The sequence below is a fragment of the Palaemon carinicauda genome, chromosome 8, assembly GCF_036898095.1.
Source record: "Palaemon carinicauda isolate YSFRI2023 chromosome 8, ASM3689809v2, whole genome shotgun sequence".
Lineage (NCBI taxonomy): Eukaryota > Metazoa > Arthropoda > Malacostraca > Decapoda > Palaemonidae > Palaemon > Palaemon carinicauda.
Genome location: NC_090732.1, coordinates 20,869,239 through 20,894,873, shown reverse-complemented (window position 1 = coordinate 20,894,873; position 25,635 = coordinate 20,869,239). Strand labels below are relative to the sequence as shown.

Below are 25,635 nucleotides of genomic sequence, written 5' to 3'. Positions count from 1 at the left end.
GCTCAAGAGCAGCCCATTCTTGCAGGGGATTACTTGGAAAAGTCAGGAGAGGTAGTTACCAACCCTTTTAACTCGCTCTCATCAAGTCTGCCTCTTCCACCCTCTTCTCGATGCCCACTGTCCTCTTTAACCCCCCTCTCATCAAGCCAGCCTCTTCAACACTTCTCGATGCCCTTGGCCTTTTGAGGACATGCTTGAGGTCCAATCTTACCCCCTTGCCTGCAATGAGCTACTGTGAACATAACAGCAAGAGGCTAGAGCCTCTGGATTCAATGCCTACAAAAATTGCCTTAAAATTGTGGAAAATGCTATGATGTTTGTAATAAAACCAGGATTAAATGTTCAAGGGCTCCTAATAAAAGAAAAAAAAAAAAACTTGCCAGTGGATTGGATGTACTGTACAACCAAGGCAATTGGTACCGAAAGAACTGGCATCGAATTGGTTTCACCAATGCTTCATTTCCGAAACCAAGTGGTGCATCTCCCAATGGACAATGCCATCAGCTTATCTTATCAGGATGTAAAGGTAGAATTGCCACAGAAAACCACTGATTCAGTCCATGGATAGAGGCACTTTATACATGAAATTTCCTGCAAGACCTGGTAGAATCTATGGACACAACTTTTTGTTGAAGGAGTACTGGCGTGGGACTTTATCAGTCCAAGCCCATTTAAAAAAAAGTTTAACATTCTCAGTTACTTTGCACCTTGGTTGATGGAAAGTGCTTGGTTCATAAACAAGTCTAATAACAGGTGTATCAGTAATTGACTTATACATCTAATGAATATTCCAATTTGATGCGATTTTAATAAAGTAGTTTAAGTCTCAAGCTCAGAATACTGTATTCTGAGAATAATGGACTCGGAGATAAAACACTGTGGGAAACAAATGTGGATTTTTTTAAAGACATTCATCATATAAGTGAAGCATCCTTTGAACATGCAATGAGGGGTAACTGGAGAATATTCAATTTTACAGATCTCATGCTTGACTCCCTTTGCAAACTACCCAAGTGGTCATTTATTATCAACCACATAAATGCTCTTATGAAGCTAGATGCTGCTTTCCAAGGAAACCATGAACTGAGTTATAAACCATTCAGACTTATCCCTTCAATTTTTACCCACCTATGTGGCTACATCACTGAAGTGGGTACTGTACTATTTGTGTTTACATCTAGTAAATAGCCTAATAACATTGATATACTTTCATAAATGTTTACAGACTGATGCAGTACATTGCTGAGTGATCGTCAAATAAATTTTCTTTATAAGATTCTTATTGGCTATAGCAACACTGCATACTTTTGTGTGGAATAAGCACCCCCCACAAAAAAAAAAAAAAAAATATAAAAGGTCTGGACACTTGACCTCCCACATTTTCTTTTATGATTCTGATAAACATTCAAATATTTCAAACATGTGAACATGAGTAGTACTCATTTTATGCAGTTGTTACAATATGCCATATCAAGTATTGTAGTGACATTGACCTTCTCAAGATCAAAGTAAACTTCAATGAATGGAGTGCCAAGAAAAACTGCTTGATTATCAATCTAAGCAACAGAATTATATACAGTAGATTTTTTTGAAAACCAAACTGAAATGGAGAAATCACAACCTTTTATTTCAAATGCTGGGTTGGTAATTTTTTCCATTAGCCCAAAAGTACAATTAGTTACAGCACTAGGCTGGTAGCAAGTGCATCTCTTTATTGGCTTTCTTCACTTTAATATAATTATAATTTTCTAGCTTTTGAATAGTACACCAGTCTCATGTTATCATTTCCAAATGAAACATATTACCATTTTCTGGGAGATGATTTAGCATGGGTATTTCATAACAGGGCTGTCTGCTGAAGAAGGTGATGAATGCAAGAGTTAATGGGAGAAGTAAAGGAGGAAGGCCAAGGTTTGGGTGGATGGATGGACTGAAAGAAGCTTTAGGTGATAGGATAGATGTGAGAGGCAAAAGTGTATGCTAGAAATAGGAATGAATGGTGAGTGTTTGTGGCGTAGTTCCGGTAGGTCATGGTGACCGCCGAGGTAGGAGTTTCAGCATATAAAGCTTCATTTGTTGTGGATAATAAGGGAGGGTGGGCTGTAGCACCCTAGCGGTATCTACCAAACTCAACTGAACACCCTTGTCAGGCTGGGGGAGCAAAGATAAGAAAAGTCCCCGTTTGTTGTTTATTATTTGTTGGCTACTCCCCAAAATTGGGGGAAGTGCCTTGGTTGATAGATTTCATAAAATCTTGTACCTTCTGCAGCAGCATCAATCTTCATTGAGAACGAAGCATCTCTACATCCTTTAGGGGAAAACTTAGACATTGTTTATAGCCTTGTCATCAAAGTTTACATCCAGAGCCATTTGAGATTCAAGAATTTCTAAAATCCAGGAGAATAATTTTCTTGATATCACTTTGAAAATGTCAACCTAGTTTCCTACAAGCTTCAGTGAGAAAGTATTAATTTCTAAAGTAGGTAAAGAGTCAAATTCATCACTAAGGTTTCTAATTTCTTTCCAATTATCTCTCGTCTAGGTTTTAGCAGTGATTCCATAAATGCAGTATAGTATAGTATAGTAAACCCATGACTCGTACAAATCTTCACAATTTCGTGGCTTGGCAAGGGCATGTTTATATATCATTCTACTTTAATATCTTCAACTTCAGACAGGTGCTATTCTTATACTTGATCTCCAGGATTATCAACTAATGTGTCAAACAACTGTTCCTATCACTAGGCTCCTCATCACTTGCAGTTTTCTCTTGCTTATCAGCAATCAAATACTTCATAGCTAACTTTGTTACCAGTTTTACTTATTAATAGCTTTGTCTCGTCCAATCCTACAATTGCTTTGTTCATGTCCTGCCAAATTTGTGCGTAATCTCATTGCACCTCAACCCCACTGATTATTGTTTGGCCGACACTTTTACTTAATGTTTTAGCCTTGTGGAATTGGTGGTCAACTCCCCATTAATAATATTTATGCCTATTTATCTCAATGAAATATTATTCAAAGGTAGATTGACCCAGACTTAGCTTTAATGGTTCTCATGAAGGTTAAAGATTAATACTGTAATTCTGATAAGCATTATCTATTTAATGTTTCTCAATCAAACATAAACAAAACATATAAGTGATCAACTTTTTAATATTCTTTTTCTTACATAATAGTAATATGATTTGGTTATACTGTATATGTGAACTTAAAGCTTATCTTATACAGTACTTCAAATGAGTACTAAAACTTGTAAACTTGAATAGAGATATGGTACATCATTATGATTCTAAGAATTGAAAAATTTTAAAGCATTTATTCCCTGAAATTACACTATCATAAACAAAAAGAAATAGAGATTTTTGTCCTCTAAGTAAACAAGCAGGTTTGGCAAAAAGAAAAACAAAAGAAAAACCGGTTTAAAAATCCAACACTTGTTTAAAACTACTAAAATCAAGACTTTATTTTCATATCTTACATATTGGAAGAATAGATGAGCGTTTGTTATAAAATTCTACCAATTGGACTTAGAAATTTGGGCTACATGGTGAAGTACTGAGGTCTGTGAGATTGATTATAGCCCAAGTGAAACTGAAGAAAACCCTGCAGTTACACTATCAAATGACATATTTGGAGAGGATTTGTATTTTTCCTAACTACAAACTGAGTTCTTTACATAGGGACAGATATCACCGAAGCTGGAGTGCTTGCCATTTAAATTTTCATAACATGGTGTAAACATTTGGCCAGTAGTTACTTGGCCAGGAGCAGGGAAGCCCCGCCTCTCTGCCCCCTCCCCCCACTTTCTTACTGAGCACTCACTTTGATTTCAATCGTGATTTTCTATGAGGTAGGTGATGGCGGGAAAGTACAAGTAAAGGACTAGAGTTTGTATAGTTAAGTAAAATAAATATTATCTACAAATTTATCACTTGTTCCAACACAAACCCTCGTCCTTTACATAGGAGACTCATCCTTAAGGGCTGGGTACATATCCCGGGCTACCAAAACTTGGATCCTTGTAAGTGGTGCAGGGTTAAAGTTCTTTACACCTCGTGCACTGGTGGATAAGCAATACATCTGGTTCACGGCACTTGCAATAAAGGATTCGGAGCAGAAAGTCTGTGTAGTAACAATGAGGCATATATGCAGTATACTTGTCAATAGGTTTGCCTGGTTACAACACACTCCCCCTCATAAGAAGTGTGGGGAATGGCACATTATATTATATAACAGAAAAGCTACTGGCTAAGTGCTGCTTAGCTACAAACAAGTCTATTCCAGCTAACAAGGTTTCTGATGCTGGGCCCCAAGAGAGGGGAAGATGAAAGGAAAGGCCGATCAGAGGAGTAACTTGATGCCGACGGTCAGGGATGTCTATAGGATAGCACTGTAGATTCGAATCATGAGCACTGGCTTGAATGTAAACTCTAGCTCTCGCAGCCGTAAGGTATCTTCTTAGAGAGGGTTCCATTTAACGTTCCATGTTGTAGGGGCCCAGCATGGCAAGACAAAGCCCATCTGGGTGGCTGCTAATATGTGAGAAGTGTGTGGATGGAGTGGTGAAGCATGAAGGTGGTAACCCAACTGTTCCCAACTCCAAAAAGGCTGAGACACACCGGCGAGGTGCACAGGGGGTGTAGCTTGTACTGGTGCTATGCACTCTAATACTGTACCACAGGCTGAAGGGAGGAGGGGTTTTCTAATGGAGACTTGAGAGTTAATCCATGCACGAGTGTGAGAAACATGTTGCTTGCGACCACAAGGATCCTCATGAGAAACAGGCTTCTCAAATACAGACAGTGTGCATGTCCCAGGGGTTGGGTGTGAAGGAGACGAGCTAGCATTAAGCATGTCTCTGCCGCCAGTCTCATGAGGTGATACAGACTGGTGTGACAATGGTTAACTTTGAAGGAAGGAGCCCGAGAAGGAGAGAAAGACTTTTCTCTGCTCTCAAAGGAGACAAGTTGAGGATCTCCAAAGCCAGAGCAGAAACACTCCTGCACTTCCTCTGAAGCAAGAACATCACCAACAATCCCTTGGAATGCGTGCCCTCCAGTCCCAAGGAGGTCCAAACAGCTTGCAGGCCATTATCACCAGGTAAATCAGATGAAGACTCCACCTGTTCCTCTACGGAAAATGGGCAGGGCTTCCAGCCTTGAAACTCGCCCTAAAATTAAAGGGCTACCACTCTCCTCTATACAGCTTCTGGAGGAAACCAATGGGAAAAGGTTGGAGGGAAGCATACTGCGGTCAGAGGAAGAAATGGGGATTTCTTCAAAAGGATGACCCCAAAGGAGAAGAATACTTTTGAACCTCATCCTCATCCTCCTGCCAAACGCAATCCATGGGAGGGTAACTCCAGTCAATGGAAGAACGTCTGTTCCCACTGACTGTCGCTACAGTATTTAAGCGAGTGCTCAATGAACAAGCAGGGGGGAGGGGCATCTCTGCTCCCAGCCAGTAACAACCGGACATCCGTTTATACCTAGTTATAAAAGTTTAACTGCCATTTATTGAAGCTTCGCTGATATGTATCCCAATTTGGACTCAGGTTTGTATTTGTGTTGGAACAAGTTAGAGGGGTTGGAGAGCAATACAATAGAAAGTTGAAAAGGAGATAAAGTAGAAGGCTATAGAAATAAAATGAGGGCAGCTAAAGGCTCAAGAAATGCGGCAAAGACCCTTAAATAATGCTTACAGTACACCATGTGAGGTATATTGATGGCACTAACCTCCCAAAAAGAGTAAAATATCACTTATAATACTTCCAACTACAGTACATACTTTATAACCCCTTTACAGTACCTTATGAATATTTCATAAATCTTATTTTAAACTAACACTTAAAAATAAGAAAATCATAGGCTTTATTTTCAAATATTACAAGTGTCAAATTTTAGACTATATTAACAATTTAAAATACAAAAATCATAGGCTTTGCTGTCAAATATTACTAGCGTACAAACTTTGAAAACAATAAAATCAAACCTTAATTGGATCAACTGGCATAAATTTACGCTTTACAACATGGATATTTTTGTTAGAGAGACAGACGACGTAGCTGTGGTCAGTGTAAGTAACTGTAAAAGAAAAAAAGATTTGTATATAAATATACCACAATATAATTTTCCTAAAGATTGTTTTTTTTTTTAATATGATTTATGAACTTAAACTAATCCTTTATACAATAAATATTCTGAAAGGTAGACACCCGAACTCTACCAAAGCACAAATACCTTAACAATATTATTAATACAATATGGTGCATTAGTTTTTGAAGGAAAGCTCATCCAGAATTTACAAAGATGGAAACAATGCTTTCCCACCATCCTCAATTGCTACTATAAAAAGTATGAAGAAAATAAAAGAAAAACCTAGGCATGATCTTTATGTACATACTTTATTTTCTAGAGGGAAAATCATCCTGAAAACAATCACTAAAGGTTTCAGACACTAGCTCCAAATTCTCAGCCACCCTCTTTCAGTAATGTTACTGACAAGCAAAGATATTGCTTGAACAGTTACTGTTGAGGGTAGTTAGTGCAGTTATTGAAAATGGAAGATGGAAACAAGATATGATCTAATTGGCAAACGATTGGTTGTTGAAAAACTTAATTCCTCATGGGCAAACTTAATTGAAGCAGACAAATTTTTTAATTATCTGGGAAACACTGCTTTTCTCCTCTAATCTGTCAGGATGCCTGAAAACCTTAAATCAATCAATCTCCTCTAATCCTTATTAAGGCAGATAGTGTATAGCCTTGTTCCTTCAATTGTCTCCAAGCAATTCTAGGATTTTACATTCCACAATGTAATATTTTTCACATATAGTATTTATTATAAAAATCAGGAGAAATTTCCAATTACAGTGAACCCTCGCTACTTCGCGGTTCGACCATCGCGGATTCACCACTTCGCGGATTTTTTTCATAACCCATGTATATACATATATCGCGGATTTTCCGGAAATATCGAAAATACTGCGATGTGACCGATGGTGCGAGATTGGAGAAAGTAAGAAAAATTGAATCATGATTGATTTTCAATATAAATGAAACTTTGAGGAGCAACAAAGATATCATTTGTTAGAGAAATAGAGAGAGGTAAGGAATGGGAGGTAGTGAAAAGTAGCCCAGAGAGAGGTAGAGAGGTAGAGGTAGAGAGGTAGAGAGAGAGAGAGAGAGAGAGAGAGAGAGAGAGAGAGAGAGAGAGAGAGAGAGAGAGAGAGAGAGAGAGAGAGAGGGGGGGGGGTTTAAATGTAATAAACAAAAAAATTTGATAGGTTATAACACATTGGTGCTTATGTAATATCAACTGTATACTGTAGACGGTTTGAATAAGTTAAGAAATGGTATAAACGATACTTTGTTAGTGTATTCGTACACACTCAAGAGCGGCAGCTAGATGACAGCTGATCTAATCACAGCCAAAAGTAAAACAAAAAGAAGTCGACAATACTCGATTTTTAAAACACACCCGAAATTTAAAAACAAAAGTACACGCTTTCTTAATGTACAATTAACTATTTAAAGAGTGGCAATTTTCTAGATTAAAATGGTATTTCCCAAAAAATAGTGGTTTGCTGATGAAATCGGATGCCGTATTTTTAGCTATGATTGAAATGGATGTAGACTCGGCCTAATTTTTTCGTTTCGTATTTAATTGACACTAAGAAAACTAATTTTAGTTTCTTCATCTAAATGTAAGTATTGTATAACACGAAGAGAGAGAGAGAGAGAGAGAGAGAGAGAGAGAGAGAGAGAGAGAATGAATCAGCTGTTGTAATCAAATGGCGTGTTTTTGTTTCGTGAGAATTTCATCGCCACGACTATAACAACAACATACTGTACTGAACTTTACAGTATTATACAGACTACTGTAATATGATAAAGTAAAATATTTGTAATCTATTTTATATGAAATGGGGCTATTTTTTTTGTTTAAAATTTACATTTACGTATGTAAAACAATCTCTCTCTCTCTCTCTCTCTCTCTCTCTCTCTCTCTCTCTCTCTCTCTCTCTCTCTCTCTCTCTCTCTCTCTCTCTCTCGTAGATTGTTTTCCTGCTTAGCTACGCATGTATGATTTTATATAGATACAGTAAATAATATTTGTAATAACATATTTTATAAAAGCTTTTACTGTAATATCATTATTTATCACTTTCATCATGCACGTTAAATTCCTTAGTTTGTTTACTGAGCGTACTTTATGACGCCGTCGTTTCAGGCGGCGTCATAAAGAAAAACATTTCATTTGGAAGTCCTAAGAAAAATTAAGTAAAACATTAGTAATAACCAAATCAACATACTGTACTGAATAATCAATATAATCAATGCAAAAACTAACCTATACACAGATGTGTAAATGCGTTTGTTTCTTCATTATAATCAGAGATAAACGTAAGCAATACATTGGTTGCCATTTTTTATCATGCTATTTGTCGTGTTTAGGAAACGCATGATATAAAGTCGCCTTTAATATTTGTGCCTGTTTTAGTTTAGGGTACGTTAGTACATGCATTAAGTGTTCTGTACATTAAAGGGTAGTTTGTTAACAGTACTACGTACAAGGGAAGGTTTTAAAAGTCTGAATATACATGTTAAATAAATAGGTAAATATGGTGTCACTACTCCGCGGATTTTCACCTATCGCGGCCGGGTCTGGAACCTATCTACCGCGATAAACGAGGGTTCACTGTACTGTAGTTTTATTTACTTCATTATCCTCATATAAATGTAAATAGTTTCATCATACACGAAGTCAGCCCAAGTTTACTCGTACAATGCTTGGCTACAGTTCAATGAAAGTACTGAAGATTATATCTACAAGTACAGTACTGTAACCAAAACAAAAGTTAATCTTCCATGGTGTTTAGGGTCTCCTATTATCTGCAGAATCCCTTATCCATAGGAGGGGTTCCAACACCCTTCCTGAGGATAGATAGAAGGTCAACTGTACATGGAAGACCTAAAATTTACCCTACTGTATTACTGAATGAATAAACCTATGCAATACAATTAAAAAATGTCTTTAGGCTACATGCAAATCTGATTACCATCCTCCTTTCTTTAGGATTGCACTTTAGAATACCACGAGCAAAACAATCTTAGTTTACCTATTGAGTAACCGAATATGATTGTTCTTACTTGAAGGTAAATAACATTATTTTTGCCAAAACTAGCCATTTTTTGGATAATAAATAATTTTTTTTTTATAAATTCTACGGTGGTTATACTAAATTTGTTTCCCTCCATGTTATCAATAACTTCAATAAATTTGACCATTAATCGCATGCATTAAACATCTGATACTTACTGGATATTTTCTTGAATGCTTCTCCAGAATCTCCTGGCCATAACTGAGCTTTACTAGTACAAGACAAGAGGCTCATTATAGTAGCTCCAAGTTGCTCTGCATTTTCAAGTTCGCCTCCAGACTGGAAAAGAAATGGGCACATATCAAACAACATTCTGCCAAAGAAATCCTTCCACTTTAGTTTAAAGTGACAACCACAACTCCACAGTTAACATAGGATGAAAATTCTAATTTCCCTTCCATACATTTTTCACCTATTAGCTGTATATTAGCTCCAGTATTAAAAAAAAGATTGACACCTTACAACGTAGCCATCAACGATATAAAACACAAATTTTCAAAGTAATTTATATTTTTCATAACTATACAAACCTGAGTCCTTTACTATAGGAGAATAGAAAACAGTGAAGCTAGAAAATGGCAGTTAAAATTATTATGAGGTGTAACAACCAACAGTTAATTACCTATCGATAATGGGAAGAGGCCTAACCCCGACAGCTCACAGACAATTCACCAAGAACGAGGTCTGGGACTTTCTCAGGGCCTGGTGATGGTGGACGTGTTGTTTAAAGGACTCAGGTTTGTATAGTTCAGAAATATGACAAATTTGGAAGTACGCTAATTTGTATTTTTCCTAACGATACAAACATGTAGCTATTTATAGGGGATATTACTTTTAGCGAAGCAGAAAGATGAGCCATATGACTTTTAGCGAGGGTTAACCATCCACCCACTAGTTAGTGGGGGGGGGGTTAGTTTTCTACCCACTCACTCACACCTGGACTGAGTAACCACTTTGCTTGGAGGTAGGTTTTCTAGGGGAATAGGTGCTGTCGGGCCAATTTGAATAAATAGCTACAGGTTTGTAGTTAGGAGAAATACAAATTACGTCCAAATTTGTAATTTGTTCAGTCACTAATATAAACCAACAATATTTATAGGGGTTGACTTACCCCTTAGGAGGGTGGAAGTCTGCACCTATCTGGCTTATCAGCATTTGACCCAAGGTTTTATATGTATGTGCTTTGCATGTCACTGGTAAAAATCTTTACTTCTCGCTAAATACTGTGCAAAGCACAGTCAGAGAGATACGAAAGCAGTGTGCTTGTGATAGTTCCAGGTAAGAGTTCTCAGAGTCATCATACTCTTCCAAGGGTACTATGGACGTTGACCAATCTCATCTCATTAGAGGTATAGGGATGTAACAAGTATATCTATCTAGACCAGGTTACACAAGGGATATGCTTCTACCCGCAGAAAGCGGAGGTCAGCTTTGTAGAGTACCGTGGTTTCTATTACCCCACAGGGTAGAAGATGTAAGACAGAAAGAGAGTCATTCTTAGTCATTCATCGCTAACTTAACCATGGTTAAACTCTGTCCTCCCTCATCTGCTACTTGTCCATCAAGGAGCTTGAGGTTTGTAAATCATTTATTGTGTAGCCACCACAGGATCCATGGAGAATGTCTCCACGTTCCTGTGGGTCACGTCTTGCAGGAAGTGAGCGGTGGAGATCGCTGACAAGCCGTACTCCTGCCCCTAACGTTATGAGCTCTTGGTTTCTTCTATAAGGAGAAGGATAAGGATTCGATGCTTGGTCCATGACCTTGTGAATCAGAGTCGAGAGTGTGTTCTTGGTGATCGTTCTCTTTAACTTCCCTGAGCTGACGAAGACTACTGACACTCGAGGGCCAGTTCTTGTAGTTTCCTTGAGGTAGGGCCTCAAGTTTCTCTTTGGCATAGAAACCGTTGATGTGGATCATTGGTCATGCTGCGAAGGACTCCCAGACCGAAGCCTTCAGATTCTGCAATCTGAGCAGCCAGAAACGAGGTTGCGTATTACCTGGCCCATCGCCGTGAATGAGAGACGTTAAGGGCAGCCCAAGGGGTTCGCTGACTCTCTTGGCCGAGGCCAACATGAGAGGAAGACCTGCCATCGAGGTCAGGTGAACATTTGCTACTTGGCGTCCTGGATTGAGGTTTACTTTCCGACTAGGGGTCTGTAGGCTCAAACTCCGTATGAGGAGGGGTGATGCCAACATGGAGGAAAGGTTAATTACATTCGGTCTGGAGGCGAGGCTCAAGGACTAGCGGTGGCCTTTCATTGACTAGCCCGGGAGAAGATTTCCTCCCGAAGATAAACAAGGAACTTCTCTAATGTCGGCATAGTGGCATCAAGAGGAGGGATACCCCTTCCATGATACCAACTACTGTACAGTTCAATTGGCCTGGACGGCTGAAGCCAAAGATCTCCGCAGGTATCCAGACATCCTCTTTGCAACCTGTTGTGGAAAAGACTCCCTGAGAGAGGAGGAGCTGGATAGTCTCCAGGTAAGATACTGCTTTGTGAAAGATGTTCACATGCGGCTGTTAGAGTCACAGTGGGAGTTCTTTCGGGATCTCCATCGGAGTTTCAGAAGAGTCATAGAAGAGACATAGATTCCCTTCAGTTTAAAGACTTTGCTCAAACTCAAGAAATAGCCTTTAACCTCTGTAACCGAGAGATACTTCTCTTTTCGTGGGAACAACAGGAAGTCTTCAATCAGGGAAATACAGTAGTGGCCTTGAGTGAAGCAATATTCCCACTGCGACACCAATCACAGAAAGTTGACCACTTTGCCAAATAGATAACTTTGGAAGACTTTCAGAGACATCCCGAAAGTTGTTTCGCATACGGTCTCGTAAAGCCTCTTTCCAAGGAGGTGCTGGACAACCTTCAGCCGTGAAGAGACAGGCAGTGAACAGCATCATGGTACTTTCTTACATGTGGTTGGTGAGGTAGGTATGACCAAGCAGGAAGTTCTCTTGGAACTTCTATGAGTAGATACAGGAGGTTAAGATACCACTCCGGTTGAGGCTTCAGGATCGGTAGGAAAAGGACTGAGATGTGCCTCTGAATCAATGTAAAACTTTCTCTGGCGAGAAAGTGATAAAGGTAGCAACTTAGACAATCTAATGGATTGCAGCGAATTCTCAGCAGCTGTGACTTGATTGTTAAAGAGGTCCAGGGTATCACAAGCCTGATTTGACAAAGAAGCATCGAAATGATGCTTTGGGCTGTGAGATTGAGTAAAGATGGTGTCTATTGCACAGCGCCTGCTTGTAACCTGGCCATATAGGGGGTCATGCAGACCAGCAAAGCGGTGTATAAGGTTAATCACTTTGAAAAAATGTGACGTCTTAAATCCAGAGTTCGGAACCGGAACCTTGCGGGGGGCTACTCAAGCAGAACTGGTACCTGACCAGCTGAGGGATAAGGGGAGTTGTCAATAATAATTGGTGAAATATCATCATATGCAGGCTCCTGTTTAGGAGTAACACGGTGAAGTTCCTGTTTATCAACGAATTTGGAGGATTTCACATTTCCATTTGTCTGTGATCTCGCCTGTGGTTTGAACTCTGAGACAAGGATACTAAAAGAGAATGGACAGAGCCACGTTCCTGCCTGCAATAAGCATCTCTATTCCAGAAGGGAGGGGTGAAATGGACAGCAGGGGGGACTGTCAGAGCTTAAAATTTGAGAAGAAAAAGATTCATCAGAAGTCCACCTGGGACGTCTGTTTCACGAAGCAGAATAACATACTAGGGATACATGTCAATGCTTCCCCTCTGATGATCTAGCACTCTGTGCTAGGGGTAATTCCACCCGAGGAAAACGGGCTAAGGGTTCTGTTATCCTTTCCCTCTCCTGTCTCTGAAAGAAAGAAATATCTGAAGCTGCTGCTCTCTTGGCAGCCTGTGGCACATTAGCAACTTTCTCAGTAGCTTTATGAATAATAGGTATATTAGAGTTAATATCTGTTTGTGCAGACCTACGTAAAATATTAGGTTTATTATTATACCTTCTAAAACGTGGACCAGGGTTTGAACGAGTTGGAGCTCGCGAGCTTAAAGCAATTTGATGATCAACCAAAGTTGAAAGGTGTGCGCGTTCATAAGGCACATCCGGTTGTCCACATTCTTGGGTCACAGCATGATCGGGTCGTGTGTCCCCACTAGAGTGACATAAGATGAAGGCATGTTCAGGTTATGCAATGGCACATTCACACTCAGGGATGGTGGCGCGTTCTGTGACAACAGCGCGTACTTGCATAGGTACCCTGATGTATGCAATTGAAATATATAAAGATGACAAATTTGTTGATACAATGATAAATTTTGACTTCAGAAACAGTTGTTGGGAAGGGGATGCCGCATTCGTACCTGATGAATTGGCCAAACCTGCACAGTAGAATTTGCTGTGGACCAACTGTGGATGTCCAAACAACATCTGAAAAGGAAAATGGAAAATTCTTGAGTGAATCTTGAAAATCCTTCTATGAAGAGCAATGCCGCAGGCCCCTTAATGTACGAGGCTAGTCAGGCTCGTATGTACAAGCCCAGGAAAGGTAAACATCTTCCAAGAGGGCTGTCACAGTATGTCGGGATATGGTACTGTATTCTTATCTGGTCCATGCGAAGGAGTTCTCGGATGAGAGTGGGGGAAATATTCATCCCTTTAAACTGGAGAATCCTCGAAAAGTGAGAAGTCACCTTGATTCAGAAAATTTGAAATAAAATGTTCACACTGAGCACACTCGTGGTTCAAGATTGAGATCTGTTACTATCTGAATAATTTGGAACTAAAGAGATCGGTAATGAATCCAGAACAGTATGTGCTGGGGCCAAAGCCAATGAATCAGTATCAGGTAGCAACTCATGTTCACTATGCCCCAAGGGGAACAAAATAGAGACAAAAGTTTCACTAATCTGAAAATTATGAATATCATAGACATAATCCCTGGTTACTGGGGTCACAGAGGGCTCCAGTAAAGGAGGATTAGGGTGAGAGAGATTGCCAGCAAAGGAGGATTAGGAAGAAAGAGATTGTGTGTCACAAGAAGGAGCCTACTCTTCTTGCTCTCTAAGGAAGATGACGTGGCAGGGGATCTATTCCTCTTCGCTCACTTCTTGTGACATGCAAGATACTTCTCCCAATGGGAGGGCGGCCACTCCCTGCAAAATTCACAATTTTAATCTTATGAACACCGCTCACCATGAAGGTTCCACATGGGCAGCCTTCAAGGTTGGGGCAAGTCTGCATAGTACCTGAGAAGTCACTCATGTCACAATAATTACTGAAAGAAAAAAGCACTGTAAAGGGTACTTCCGTGTGGAGTCATGATCATAGCGTTAGGATGGAGATACATCCAACCAAGAGTAGTGACTCAGCCTCTCAGAGACATGAGTGTGCTAGCCAGCCATGGAGTTGCCTGATAACCATACAAGGTTGCCGCTATGTACCATTTTCTTTTCTGGTCATAGTAAATCAACTTAAGAGTAAACCCCATATAAATGACTCAGAAGTTTGTATATGCATAAGAACAAATTGTACAGGGCAATCTACAATGGATATCTTTCTCCAGAAAAATTCTGCATCGCCACTGCCCTCCAACATATTAAAACCTCAACCTTCTATGTCTCGAGTCTCAGCCTTACGCATCTTATGGGCCTCAACCTTCTTCATCTTATAAGCCTAAAACATTCAAGTGTCCTGATGACTGTTCCATTGCAAATGTAAGTCCAATACTTTATTATTGCCAGTATCCTCTTCCGACAACTAAAGTTGATGTAGCAATCAACAGCCTAACATCGTTCAAGTATGCAGAATCTTGGTGAGTACCGTACACTGTATAATATGCGTTCAAATACATGTAAGATAGATACTGTACATAACTTAAGAGATATCATTCTAGGGTTACAATAAATTTTATATAATATTCAATATGTTACATAGCTTTAGTGATTTGATTCCACAATTAAGACAATACACACACATCTCTCTCTCTCTCTCTCTCTCTCTCTCTCTCTCTCTCTCTCTCTCTCTCTCTCTCTCTCAAAAGTACTTACAGCAATTATTGCTCCATCTTCACTCAATACGAGATGCCCAACTTCATCAGGAATTCTGCCTATTCCATGCATAATGGAGCTGTTGAAAGAAATTAATATATTAAAACACTAAAATATGGCAAATCAAATCTCAAACATAAATACAGTAGCATAATTCTGTGTAAATAAGAGTTGCCACTTGGCTGTACGTACAGTAATGGCAACCTCCAAAAGTTTCCACATTTAAGAAAATTCCGGCAATCTGTTCTTAAGTTATAAAGTAATGGTTCAGATATTTTAAACAATCTTTCCAGAGGTGTAGGTGTTCATAAATCTTAGAAGGTTATCCACCTGATGCAACAGAGAACTACAAATTTGGCAGGATATGTTCTTAAAATTTGTACATCATAAAATGTAGAATTTTCATAAGAAAATTAATATTAACAATACTTATCTGTATGCTTTAGCTAGCCCTGAATCCCAAATATAGCTATTTTTTTTTAAAGCAAATAGGCAACCCTGCTACCTCCTATTCTGTCCCCACATTGGAAAAACAGTTCACTCCCCTATCTATTCAGTTGTGTTATACCAGATGTGGGGAGGATGGGTGGGACTAGCTACATTATACAGGTAAGTATTATTAATTTAAATTTCATTATAGAAATTCCATAGTAATACACATTACCCTAGTAGATCTTATCTAGTCTACTAATAAACATTACCTTCGTATAATTTATCTGGCCCAATTACCACATTGACAAGGAAAGATGAATCCCAAAGTTTCCCCCTTTTGGAATAGAAGACAACGATCGAAAAATTAAGCAAGAAAAATACAGAACTTGAACCAGATCAATTCTCACCTCTCCAACAATAGACCGTAACAACGAAGGCCAAGGAAGAATTGAAAGTAATTCCGCTAGGTCTTCGGCAGAAAAACCAATTCGGATCGGGAGGACAAACCCTAGTCCAAGCCCACCATTGGTAGGCATGTTAAATGCCCCTGACTAGAGTGACAAAGCGACACCGGAAGAAATGAAGGAAAGATGGACGGACAACCTGTCACCAAACAAGTAACCAGAGAAGACAATCCCCTAGATATCGCACCAGGCGCCAACTGAAGGGAACACAATTGTGTCTTCCCATGGCTTTGCTTACCCCAAGACGAAGTCTCAACCCTGTACTAGCTTCCAACCCAGCTTCACAAGAAATATAGTTTACATCTGTCCCAACAAACTACATTCAGCCCAAGAATGGAGAGGGATGTATGTATGATAGCGGCCACCTGTATGTATTGTTATGTCTAACTTAAAATAAGGGGGGTTGCAGGGGGCGTCAGCCGCCCCCCCCCCCCAGTAGGCAAGTAGGTAAGGACACGGCTTGTAGGTTAGGTTAGGGGGCAAGGTTAGGTTAGTTGACATCCATTTTTAATGAACACGTGAGGAACTGGCCGCTGATATATAAAGGGTCCGACGGGTGGTTAAGGATACGGCAAGGAAAGGGGTTCCGTTAGGTAAATAGGTAAGGGCACGACTTGTAGGTTAGGTTAAGGGAGGAAGTTTAGGTTAGTTGGTGTCCATTTTTTATACACTCGGGAGGGACTGGCCACTGATATACAAAGGCTCCAATGGAGATTTACCTTACAATTATCCACTACTACAAATTGACAAGTTGCCACGGTGTATCAATTTGGGATACTACGTAGGAGAAATAACCACAAAATACTTTTCAGCAGGTGGTTCGGTACTAAAATATTTAGAATAAACTACGTAAGTCGATCTACACTGAAAATATAATCTCTTAACACTAACCAACTGTGATAAAGAGCTTAAGACGATAAGCTGCAGGCCTAAACGAAAAGTTGGGTAGTTACACAGAACTGTATGACTTTCTGCTATCACTATTGGTCTCTTATTTACAAGGACAGTCTGTATTGGCTGTGACTTTAGCTCATATTAGTGAATGAATACGAGCATCCCTATAGGGATAAACATCGTTTTGTAATAATCTATTGAGATTATAACTAATAAGATATAAATCTATACCCATTTTTAATGCTCTATTTCAAATTAAGGGATAAGGAAGAATTTTACTACATTGTAGCGAGGAAACTTACGAACACAGTGTGACTATAACAAAAACATTGAACTAAGACATTGGTGTTGCGAACCTGTCATGTTACTCAGAGATTATCTACCTGTCAGCCATATTTCTTGGAACTATTCACTAACTATTCTCAACGTGTATTAGTTGGTGTATGACCAAAAAGAGTCAAAAGGGGGAATTTGAATGGCCATTTAAGATTGTTTCTATAGTTTGCAATAATGTTTGAGCAAATTGTTCAAACATTGTGGCAATTTAGCCTTTTCTATAAAGAATGGGGGGGGGGGGCACGTGCAAGCAATAACTCAGAGCAAGTCATATTACTTATAATAGACTTTAGTCTTGTACATGTAATTATTAGTGGCCAATAAATCGTTTGCTGTACTGTTAAGTGGTTGCAAGGGTAATTGAATTTACTCTTACTTTTACTTTTAGGGGTTTATTTCTCGCCCTCCATCAGACACTAAGAGTCTGTTCAGGCGGGCCTTGGTGTGTGAAAATAATTTCTTTCCAGTTAATATCTTGCTCTATGTCTTTTCAGTTATTCGGTAGCATTTGTATTCAGGCTTAATAGTTTTCAAATCCCTATTATAACACTTTCCAAAGAGATAAGTCTTCAGATTTTTCTTGAAAGCTACCACATTTTTGCTATTCTTGACATTAAGTGGAAGGTCGTTGAAGAGTCTCAGTGCAACATAATAAAACGTTCTTCCTCCAATTGCATGATTCACACTAATTTCGAATAGTCTATATGAGTCGTCAGCATGTCTAACTCTTACAGCAGCGCTAGTAGCTTGAGGGTAGGGGACCAAGCAATCACGAAGATATTTAGGCTTATCACTTGTAAGTGCTTTGTGAGTCAACAAACAAATCTTAAATTCAATTCTAGCCTTAACAGGTAACCAATGTAGATCGATCAGTGCAGGAGTTATTCTCTCCCGAGGTTTAATGCCTTTTATCAGTCTAGCCGCCCGGTTTTGCACATTTTGAAGCTTTCTTAGTAGTGTATTGGGCAATTTATAGTACATAGAATTGCAATAATCAAGCCTTGATATTACGTGACTCATCACTAAAATTTTTGTACTGCCCTCTGTTAAATATTTTTTAATAAATGTTATGCTTCTCAGGTGATAGTTACACACTTTCACTGTGTTCACTATTTGATCCCTCATTGACAAATTACAATCTATCAGTACACCCAAATCTTTCACAACAGGCACAATCCTAACATCAGCGTCACCATTTTTTATACTTTGAAATAACTGGTAATTCTTCAAAGCCACCTTTGTGCCAAAAAACATACATTCTGTTTTATCATCATTTAGTTTAAGCTTTTTCCTCTGCATCCATGTTTTTATTTCAGTCATTATCTCATCAATTTTCTTCTTTGTATCTTGTGTTGTTGAAATTGAAAGGTAGAACTTAGTATCATCTGCATATAGTTTAAAGCCCACTCTTTGTTTTTTCAAGATGAGTGATAGCTCGATAGTATTATATATGTTGAACAAGATAGGGCTCAGAACACTACCCTGTGGTACACCTTTCATAAGAATTCCCTCACTGGATCGGTTTCCAGAAACTTCTACAATAGTCTTCCTGTTCGTTAAGTAGCTTCGCAAAAATTCCAGTGCTTCCTCAATCACTCCAATGGACTTTAAGTCGTCAAGTGAGTACTCGTGCACAACAGTATCGAAAGCAGCACTAAGATCTAACAATCAAAATTCCACACTTTCCCTCATCAAGAAGACCTATCATATCATTCATTATTGAGCATAAGGTAGTTTCTGTAGAGTGATTAGCTCTGTAGGCCGATTGATTTTCCGAGAATACCTCTAACTCATCAACATGCCCCCATAATTGCTCACTTATGATTTTTTTTCAGTAAGCTTCGACATGTAGGATAAATTTGAAATGAGCCTATATGAATTTAATTCGTTCACATCACCTTTTCCTTTGTATATTGGTTTGATCAACGCAGTTTTTTTTTTCACAGCTAGGAAAAAACTGCAGTATTGTGGTAAGAAATAAAAACTGTTTAAGAAACCTTAAGAGTTTGTGAGAATCATGGCCCAGGTGTATTATTGGACCATCAATTTGTCTCTCAGCGCGCAAGTAAATAATGTAGTAAAATCCATTGGATATCATCTTGGACACATGGCTGAAATATCTGGATGAATGTTCTGATCAAACTGTGTTATTGCCAGGATTAACTACTGTAACTTTATCTATCACAACACACCTATACTGCAACTTTAGATATTACAAACCATGAATGAGAGGAGAGAGATTGATTAAAGCTTAATTAATTTTTACTAAGACATCTACCTACATTTATTCGCCCAAGAGGTATAATCTATACCATTTTGGTTTACACTTTGATCACTGTTCAAAACAAATGCCAGAATCTACAATATAACAACTATATTCATGAGATATCTCCTCAATGTGCAAATTGGAAACTCTTATTCATCAGATGAACCTTTAAGCAGAGGGCTACCTCAGGAGAGTCTACTTGGCCCAATCTTATTTTGTATCTATTCCATTAGTCTATCGAAAATACTATAAAAGCATGGTGTGAAGTTCAAATTATTTGTGGATGGTACACAATTTTACTTCTCCATAAATTATATAGACGGCACTACTGAAACTTTAAACAGAATCCTTGAGTGTTGAAGAATGGATGACAATTAAACAACTAAAATTAAATGAGAAAAAAACTGAGTATGGTGGTGGGAAAGAAAAAACAGCATAAGAAACTTAAGTGATATTCAAATAAACACAAATAATGACCCTACCCCGATATCTAGTATAGTTCGTGACCTGGTCGTATTTCTTGACTGTAACTTTACTCTCAATGCCCAAATAAACAATGTAGTAAAAACTGCTGGTTATCATCTCAGAAGCATTGCTTTAAAAAAAGTACTTGGATGAATATTCTGAAAAGAAACTTGTGATAAACTGCAATTGACTACTGCAATTCCATCTATTACAATTTACCAAAAGTACAATTTAAGAAATTACAAAACATAATTAACAGAGGAGGAAGATTGATAAAAGGTGTCAACCCTAGAGAAAGGATCACCCCTACATTAATCAATTTACACTGGCGGCCGATTAAAGAAAGAATTGAATTTGATATATGTACAATAACACACCAAGTTATCAGAACCGGTCATCCAAAATACCCAAGAGAATTGCTACATATTGCGCAGCCAACAAATCGAGTTGGCACGAGAGTAGTTACAGATGGTTTTAAACCATTAGAACCTAGAAATATGTCTACTGTAGGCTCTAGAGCCTTTAAATATGTGGCCCGAGACTATACAATAAGTTCCCACGATACATCCGAACGATTGAAAATATTAAGGCTTTCACAAGGAAACTGAAGACTTTCCTATTATACGAGTCCTTTGACAGTGACGATTTAACAGCAAATGAGCAATACGTGATATGAAATGATGAATACTCTGAACGAACAAGATAAAATGACAGTGGAGGTCCTGTAGAGAGTAGGGTTCCCCTGCTGTATAGGACCGGAAACAGCCGTCAAAGTAAGTAAGTAATTAAATTACAAGAACATTGTATTTTGGGTTAAGTAGTTGTTACAATAAGCATAGAATTCTTCTTCAAATGAGACAATTGATAATTACTAGAATACTTACATTCACAAATAACAACGTCGATTTTTTTTAAAAGAAATAGTTTGCTGATTTGATTAAACACATGATGCACGATCACGAAACAACAGTGACACCGGAAATATGTGCTGGATTTTAAGGTTGTGTAAGCAATTAGTGTTTCCTGCGAGACCACGATGCAGCCACTATTATGATCACAAAACAAATAGGAAATGTGGTTTTGTTAAAAATCAACTGATTACGAGTGGGACTGAAATAATTTAAATCAATAATTACCCAATGATAGTTTATATGAATACCATCAAAATGCCAGATTTCTTTTCAAGTCAAACGGCTTAGTTAATTTCGTTGAAAGCATTGAAAATGTGTTTTGTATATTTGTGTTAAAAGAAATTTACCAAATACATGAAGAATAAAATTATTAAGAATAAAAGAGTAAACAGTCCTATTCAATGTTTACATAACATTCCATCGGGAACTGTTTTTCTTTTATGAAGTAATTTAATTTCTTCCTTAACAGTGGGCCTAGACCCAGCTCCAAGATATGTAAAGTATACCTGTATTTATTTTGTATCCATATCTAAACCGAGTCACGTACATATTCAGAAGGTATCAAATGGCAAATCTTTCAAAAATCTTGAGAATTTTAGTATATAATGGTAATCTATGTTTAATAGGATCTGCTCCCATGACAATTGACATTTTGTCTTATTCATCCTCTTAAGCTAAAATTTGCAGCAACAATGTTTATCTCCTTGGACACTGCCATTACTACTGTACTGTCAGGTGAGTAGGCTACAAGTGGCAGTGAATAGGCACGTGTCCGAACAAAGCTTTTAAAGGGATTTAGGCCTACTGTTATAGATATGTATATTAATCTCATGCAGGACGGTGATATACAGTATCCGGATCTAAATCCGCAGATATCAATAAGGAATAAAGAGGGAATATCCTCATGCCAAGGGATAATGAAGATACGGATATCGAGGGAAAAAAATCACCACAAGCCTGTGACTTATGGGTCCAAAATTCCACGTAATAGTAATTGAGGTAAAATACGTGCTTACAATAAAATAAAAATACTTTATTTTTTATGAGTTAAGGAATGCCCTTTCATGATTATAGATTTTATATGAACTTTGTTAAAAGCAATGATAACGTAGAATAGGATATCACAAGTAAATTAAGTGCTTTGTATACGATTCTTATCTGGCGCGTTTGATCTTCGGATTATATAGGCATTTTATAAATATCATAGATATGTATTATTGAAATGTTGAGATACGACTATACTATGTAATTATCATCAATGCATTTGAACGATTTTGAAACAAAATCTTTTAGCGTTAATTGTCCATGTTTATAGTCTCTTGATGACGAGTTTGTTCGAATTTGGTTGCTGTAGCCTATAAGACTGTTTACATTATCACTTGCTGATTAGATAAGCCTGTCTGATTTATCCATGAGAATCATCAAGGAAGCGTATGTATCAGTTTGAGTTTCTATCCAACAAATTAAGATGTGAGTCAGCAGTTGAAGACCAGACAGGAAAACAATACTCGAAACAGGGTAGAATAAAAAACTTAAAACAAACTTGAATGTTAGTCAGGGAGATTAAATTAAATACACACAAACGTTAATGCACAATTTGCAACCAAAACCAGGAAGACATTGTTGTAAGAACCGTTCCATGCAGATTACTAGCGGAGAATTCTACCTGTTCTAACGTCACGAACACTATCTTGATAGAGGGGAAAGAAAATGGAGATGGCAACTAAAATAAATCATACAAAAGTGGATAGGAAAATCGAAAATGTAGCTGAATTACATCATGCAGGAACTAAATAAAAATATGATACAACTAAAAATAGAGTTAAGATAATTCTTCACAGTTATGAAATCATATACCTTTGTTTATGTTCTCTTTTAATTCAGCTACCTTGATTTTCTCAGTGTAATAACTTATTACTGACTTGACTGATACTAACCTAAAGCTTTTATAACCAAACTTAGGGTTCTAAAGATTTACTCTATAATTAATACTCGACCAATCTAATGGGTATACGGCTTGTGGTGAGAGGGCAAATTAGTCAGTCTTACGTGTTATTTACATTTTTCTACCAGAACTTTTGATAATATTTATAATCTGCTACTAGACAATTTAATTGCTCCCCCAGGCTTAATATCTTAATGGGAAAATAAATTAGAGAAAATGAGTTCAACAATTACTATCAAAATACATCATTTAAATCCAAAATTAATATTCCCATGACAGTTCGTCACTTCTGCCATCTATTGGTAACCATAGTAACTGCAATATGTAAACAAACTTGTGTTTTTTTTTGCGACGAATTAATTGCAGTGATGAAATTCCAGGCAAACGTGCCCAATTTCCTACTTTTGATCAACTGATAATCCAGAAAATGATCGTTTAACTGGAAATTGTTGAGAGTGAGAATTCATTTAAAGTCATTCGAACAACTTTTTAAGTAGCTATTAGATCTAGGCTATGAAAGCCTTTGAACTTGGCCAATGTATAGAATAATATTCAGTAGATTTGGAGCTCGGTCAGTTCATGGTGGTTCGAGACTCGAGACGTAATACCCTATCCAGTGATTATTGTCAGGTAAGGTCAGTCTGATTGTATAAACCAATTGTATTGTGTGTTTATCGTATTACTAGGTATGACAAGGAACTGGACTTGCTAGCAAGGCAATTTATAGGGCGTGTTACTCAGCAGCTCTGGTATTGGAGTGGGTATTTGGCCCTGAACCAGATTTTATGGTGGGTTCAAAGACATTTGTGGGAGTCTTTGTATATTAGGGGCCAGTTCCTCCCCCCCAAACTGCATAATAAATGGACGCCAACTAACCTAAAGGTCTCCACCAAACCTAACCTACAAGTTGTGACCTTACCAACTTCCCAAACTGTGGTGCTAATGCCCCCCTGCGCTCGCCCTCACACTGTCGTAAGTAATATTATGGTAGAGTCCCACCAAGCGCCATTACTGCTTGCCAGTATGTAGGAGCTTGATGTTATTCTTGGTATTATTGTACTGTATTATAGGGCAATGTAACCTAGGGAAAAAGCTACGTTTTTCTATAAAAAAGGTCCGCTCACGAGAAAGAAAAACATCAATCTTCTACATACTGGCAAGCGATAATGGCACTGGGTGGGACTATACCGTAATCATACTTACAGGTGGCCGCTATCATACATACACCCTCATTTGTGTTTTATGCAATGTCAAATTTGTAAATGAGTTCCGGTGCTTATGCTAAGGTCAATTGTATCCATTCAAGACAAACTTTTCAGCCAAGTTACATTCAGGGTTGTATCATTCACTAGACTAATGTAACTTTGTAAATGTCATGTTCTTACTTATAATGGAGTTTAAGTGTAAAATATGCCCCTTTTAAAGGCAATTCTTGGTTTGATATTGACAAAGAATTTTTTTTATTATGAAGTGGTTGACTAACTTGATATAAACCCTCCCAATCTAATGATAGCTGATGGAGATCTTTGCTTAAACTGAGAATTTTGGATGTGAAATACAACACCTGTGAGATATTGCAATGTATCCTAACCTAATTCTCCTTATGCTGTTAGTGCCATCAGTTTATATCACCTTGTGCTCTATAAGCATAAATTGGTCTTTGTAGCATCCCCTTGCCTACCATACTACTGTGCCTCCATTCCCTCTTCCTTTCTTCCATCTTGGTGTCTTAACACTTTTAACTTCTAATTCATAATGTGGCTGTTGAGTGTTTCACCATTTGTACCTTGACAGTGAATAGCCTCCCTTGCCCCATTGCATGGGTTTATGCTCCAAATTCGGAAATCTATTCTAACTTAACTTTACCGAACATCAGAGCCTGAGCTTCATCTAACTTTACTTAAGGTTTCATTAAAATAGAATCAATAATTGCTTTATACATATCTTTGTTATTTGTTCGGTCTGTTTCTCTCCCCCAAACATAACCTATGGTTTCACTCTATAGACCTCTATCATTGATAAACTCGGTGGTGATTTGATGGGTTTAGTGGTAAAATTATAGAATGGTGCAATAAATGGTTTGTGGAAAATAAGACTGGTTTTTAAGATATTTTGTGGTGTTTTGAATGGTTGTGATAAGGATTCCTGGCGGAAATCCTTAGTTATTGAGTTATGGTGGGTCGACTACCATAACTGAAAAGCTATGGCTTATTGCTAGTTATCGTCATCAGTTACATTCGTAACACCTTAAAATATAGTGTACTTGTCTAATTGTGTTGATATATAAATGAACTTTTTGAACCTTGGTTGTCGTCAGTCATCGTCAGACAAAAACATTCATCATAACAAAAAAAAACAGTTACCGTAATCAAAATCGAGTATCAGTAATGAAACACTGTCAAAACACTGGAGCTTTTGTTTGCCATGACTTCCGGATACACAGAAAACAGGGTTTTCCATCCCATTTTCTCTGGCGTGGTTCGTAGCAGTGTTTATCGTATTATAAACGGATTTTGAAGCGAAGCAAAAACTCTATTTTTGGGTGAGATGGCCATGTCGTCCTGATGAAAGGTTCCTTTAGGCAGCTCTCTAAGGGATATTTGGCTACAGTGATACTCCCAGAGAATTGACCATAGGTCTCCAGAATTCTAACTCCTGGCGCGAGTATCCTTAAAATTTCTCTTAAGGATATCGCATAATATCAGGAGAC

General features: G+C 38.1%; 2 protein-coding genes across 3 annotated transcripts in view; one reads left to right on the top strand and one right to left on the bottom strand.

The window, feature by feature from the left end:
* Positions 1-5,856: 5,856 nt before the first annotated feature.
* Lamtor4 (Late endosomal/lysosomal adaptor, MAPK and MTOR activator 4) lies at positions 5,857-17,156 on the bottom strand. 2 transcript variants are annotated; one of them, XM_068378532.1, is made up of 4 exons: positions 17,000-17,156; positions 15,213-15,291; positions 9,325-9,445; positions 5,857-6,086 (listed from the first exon to the last, which is right to left on the bottom strand). In XM_068378532.1, exons 2-4 carry the CDS (start codon positions 15,282-15,284, stop codon positions 5,989-5,991), a joined length of 291 nt encoding a protein of 96 aa, XP_068234633.1. In that variant the 5' UTR covers positions 15,285-15,291; positions 17,000-17,156; the 3' UTR covers positions 5,857-5,988. The 2 variants fall into 2 exon arrangements, with proteins under 2 accessions (XP_068234633.1, XP_068234634.1); XM_068378533.1 differs by lacking the exon at positions 17,000-17,156 and adding an exon at positions 16,828-16,984.
* A 6,075-nt stretch (positions 17,157-23,231) lies between these two features.
* Positions 23,232-25,635, top strand: part of LOC137645682 (ubiquitin-protein ligase E3B) — a 210,052-nt gene continuing 207,648 nt past the window's right edge. Inside the window, exon 1 of the mRNA XM_068378530.1 lies at positions 23,232-23,555. The gene's annotated coding sequence lies outside the window, so the exon portion shown is untranslated. The remainder of the gene's footprint in view (positions 23,556-25,635) is intronic.

Bases quoted from the DNA above. Each gene is read 5' to 3' on its own strand.
- Lamtor4 (XM_068378532.1), bottom strand. From the start codon at position 15,284: ATGCATGGAATAGGCAGAATTCCTGATGAAGTTGGGCATCTCGTATTG. The intron at 9,446-15,212 runs GTAAGTACTTTT...TTTCTTTTCCAG, and splicing joins AAGATGGAGCAATAATTGCT to TCTGGAGGCGAACTTGAAAA. The intron at 6,087-9,324 runs GTAAGTATCAGA...TTTCTTTTACAG, and splicing joins AGCATTCAAGAAAATATCCA to TTACTTACACTGACCACAGC.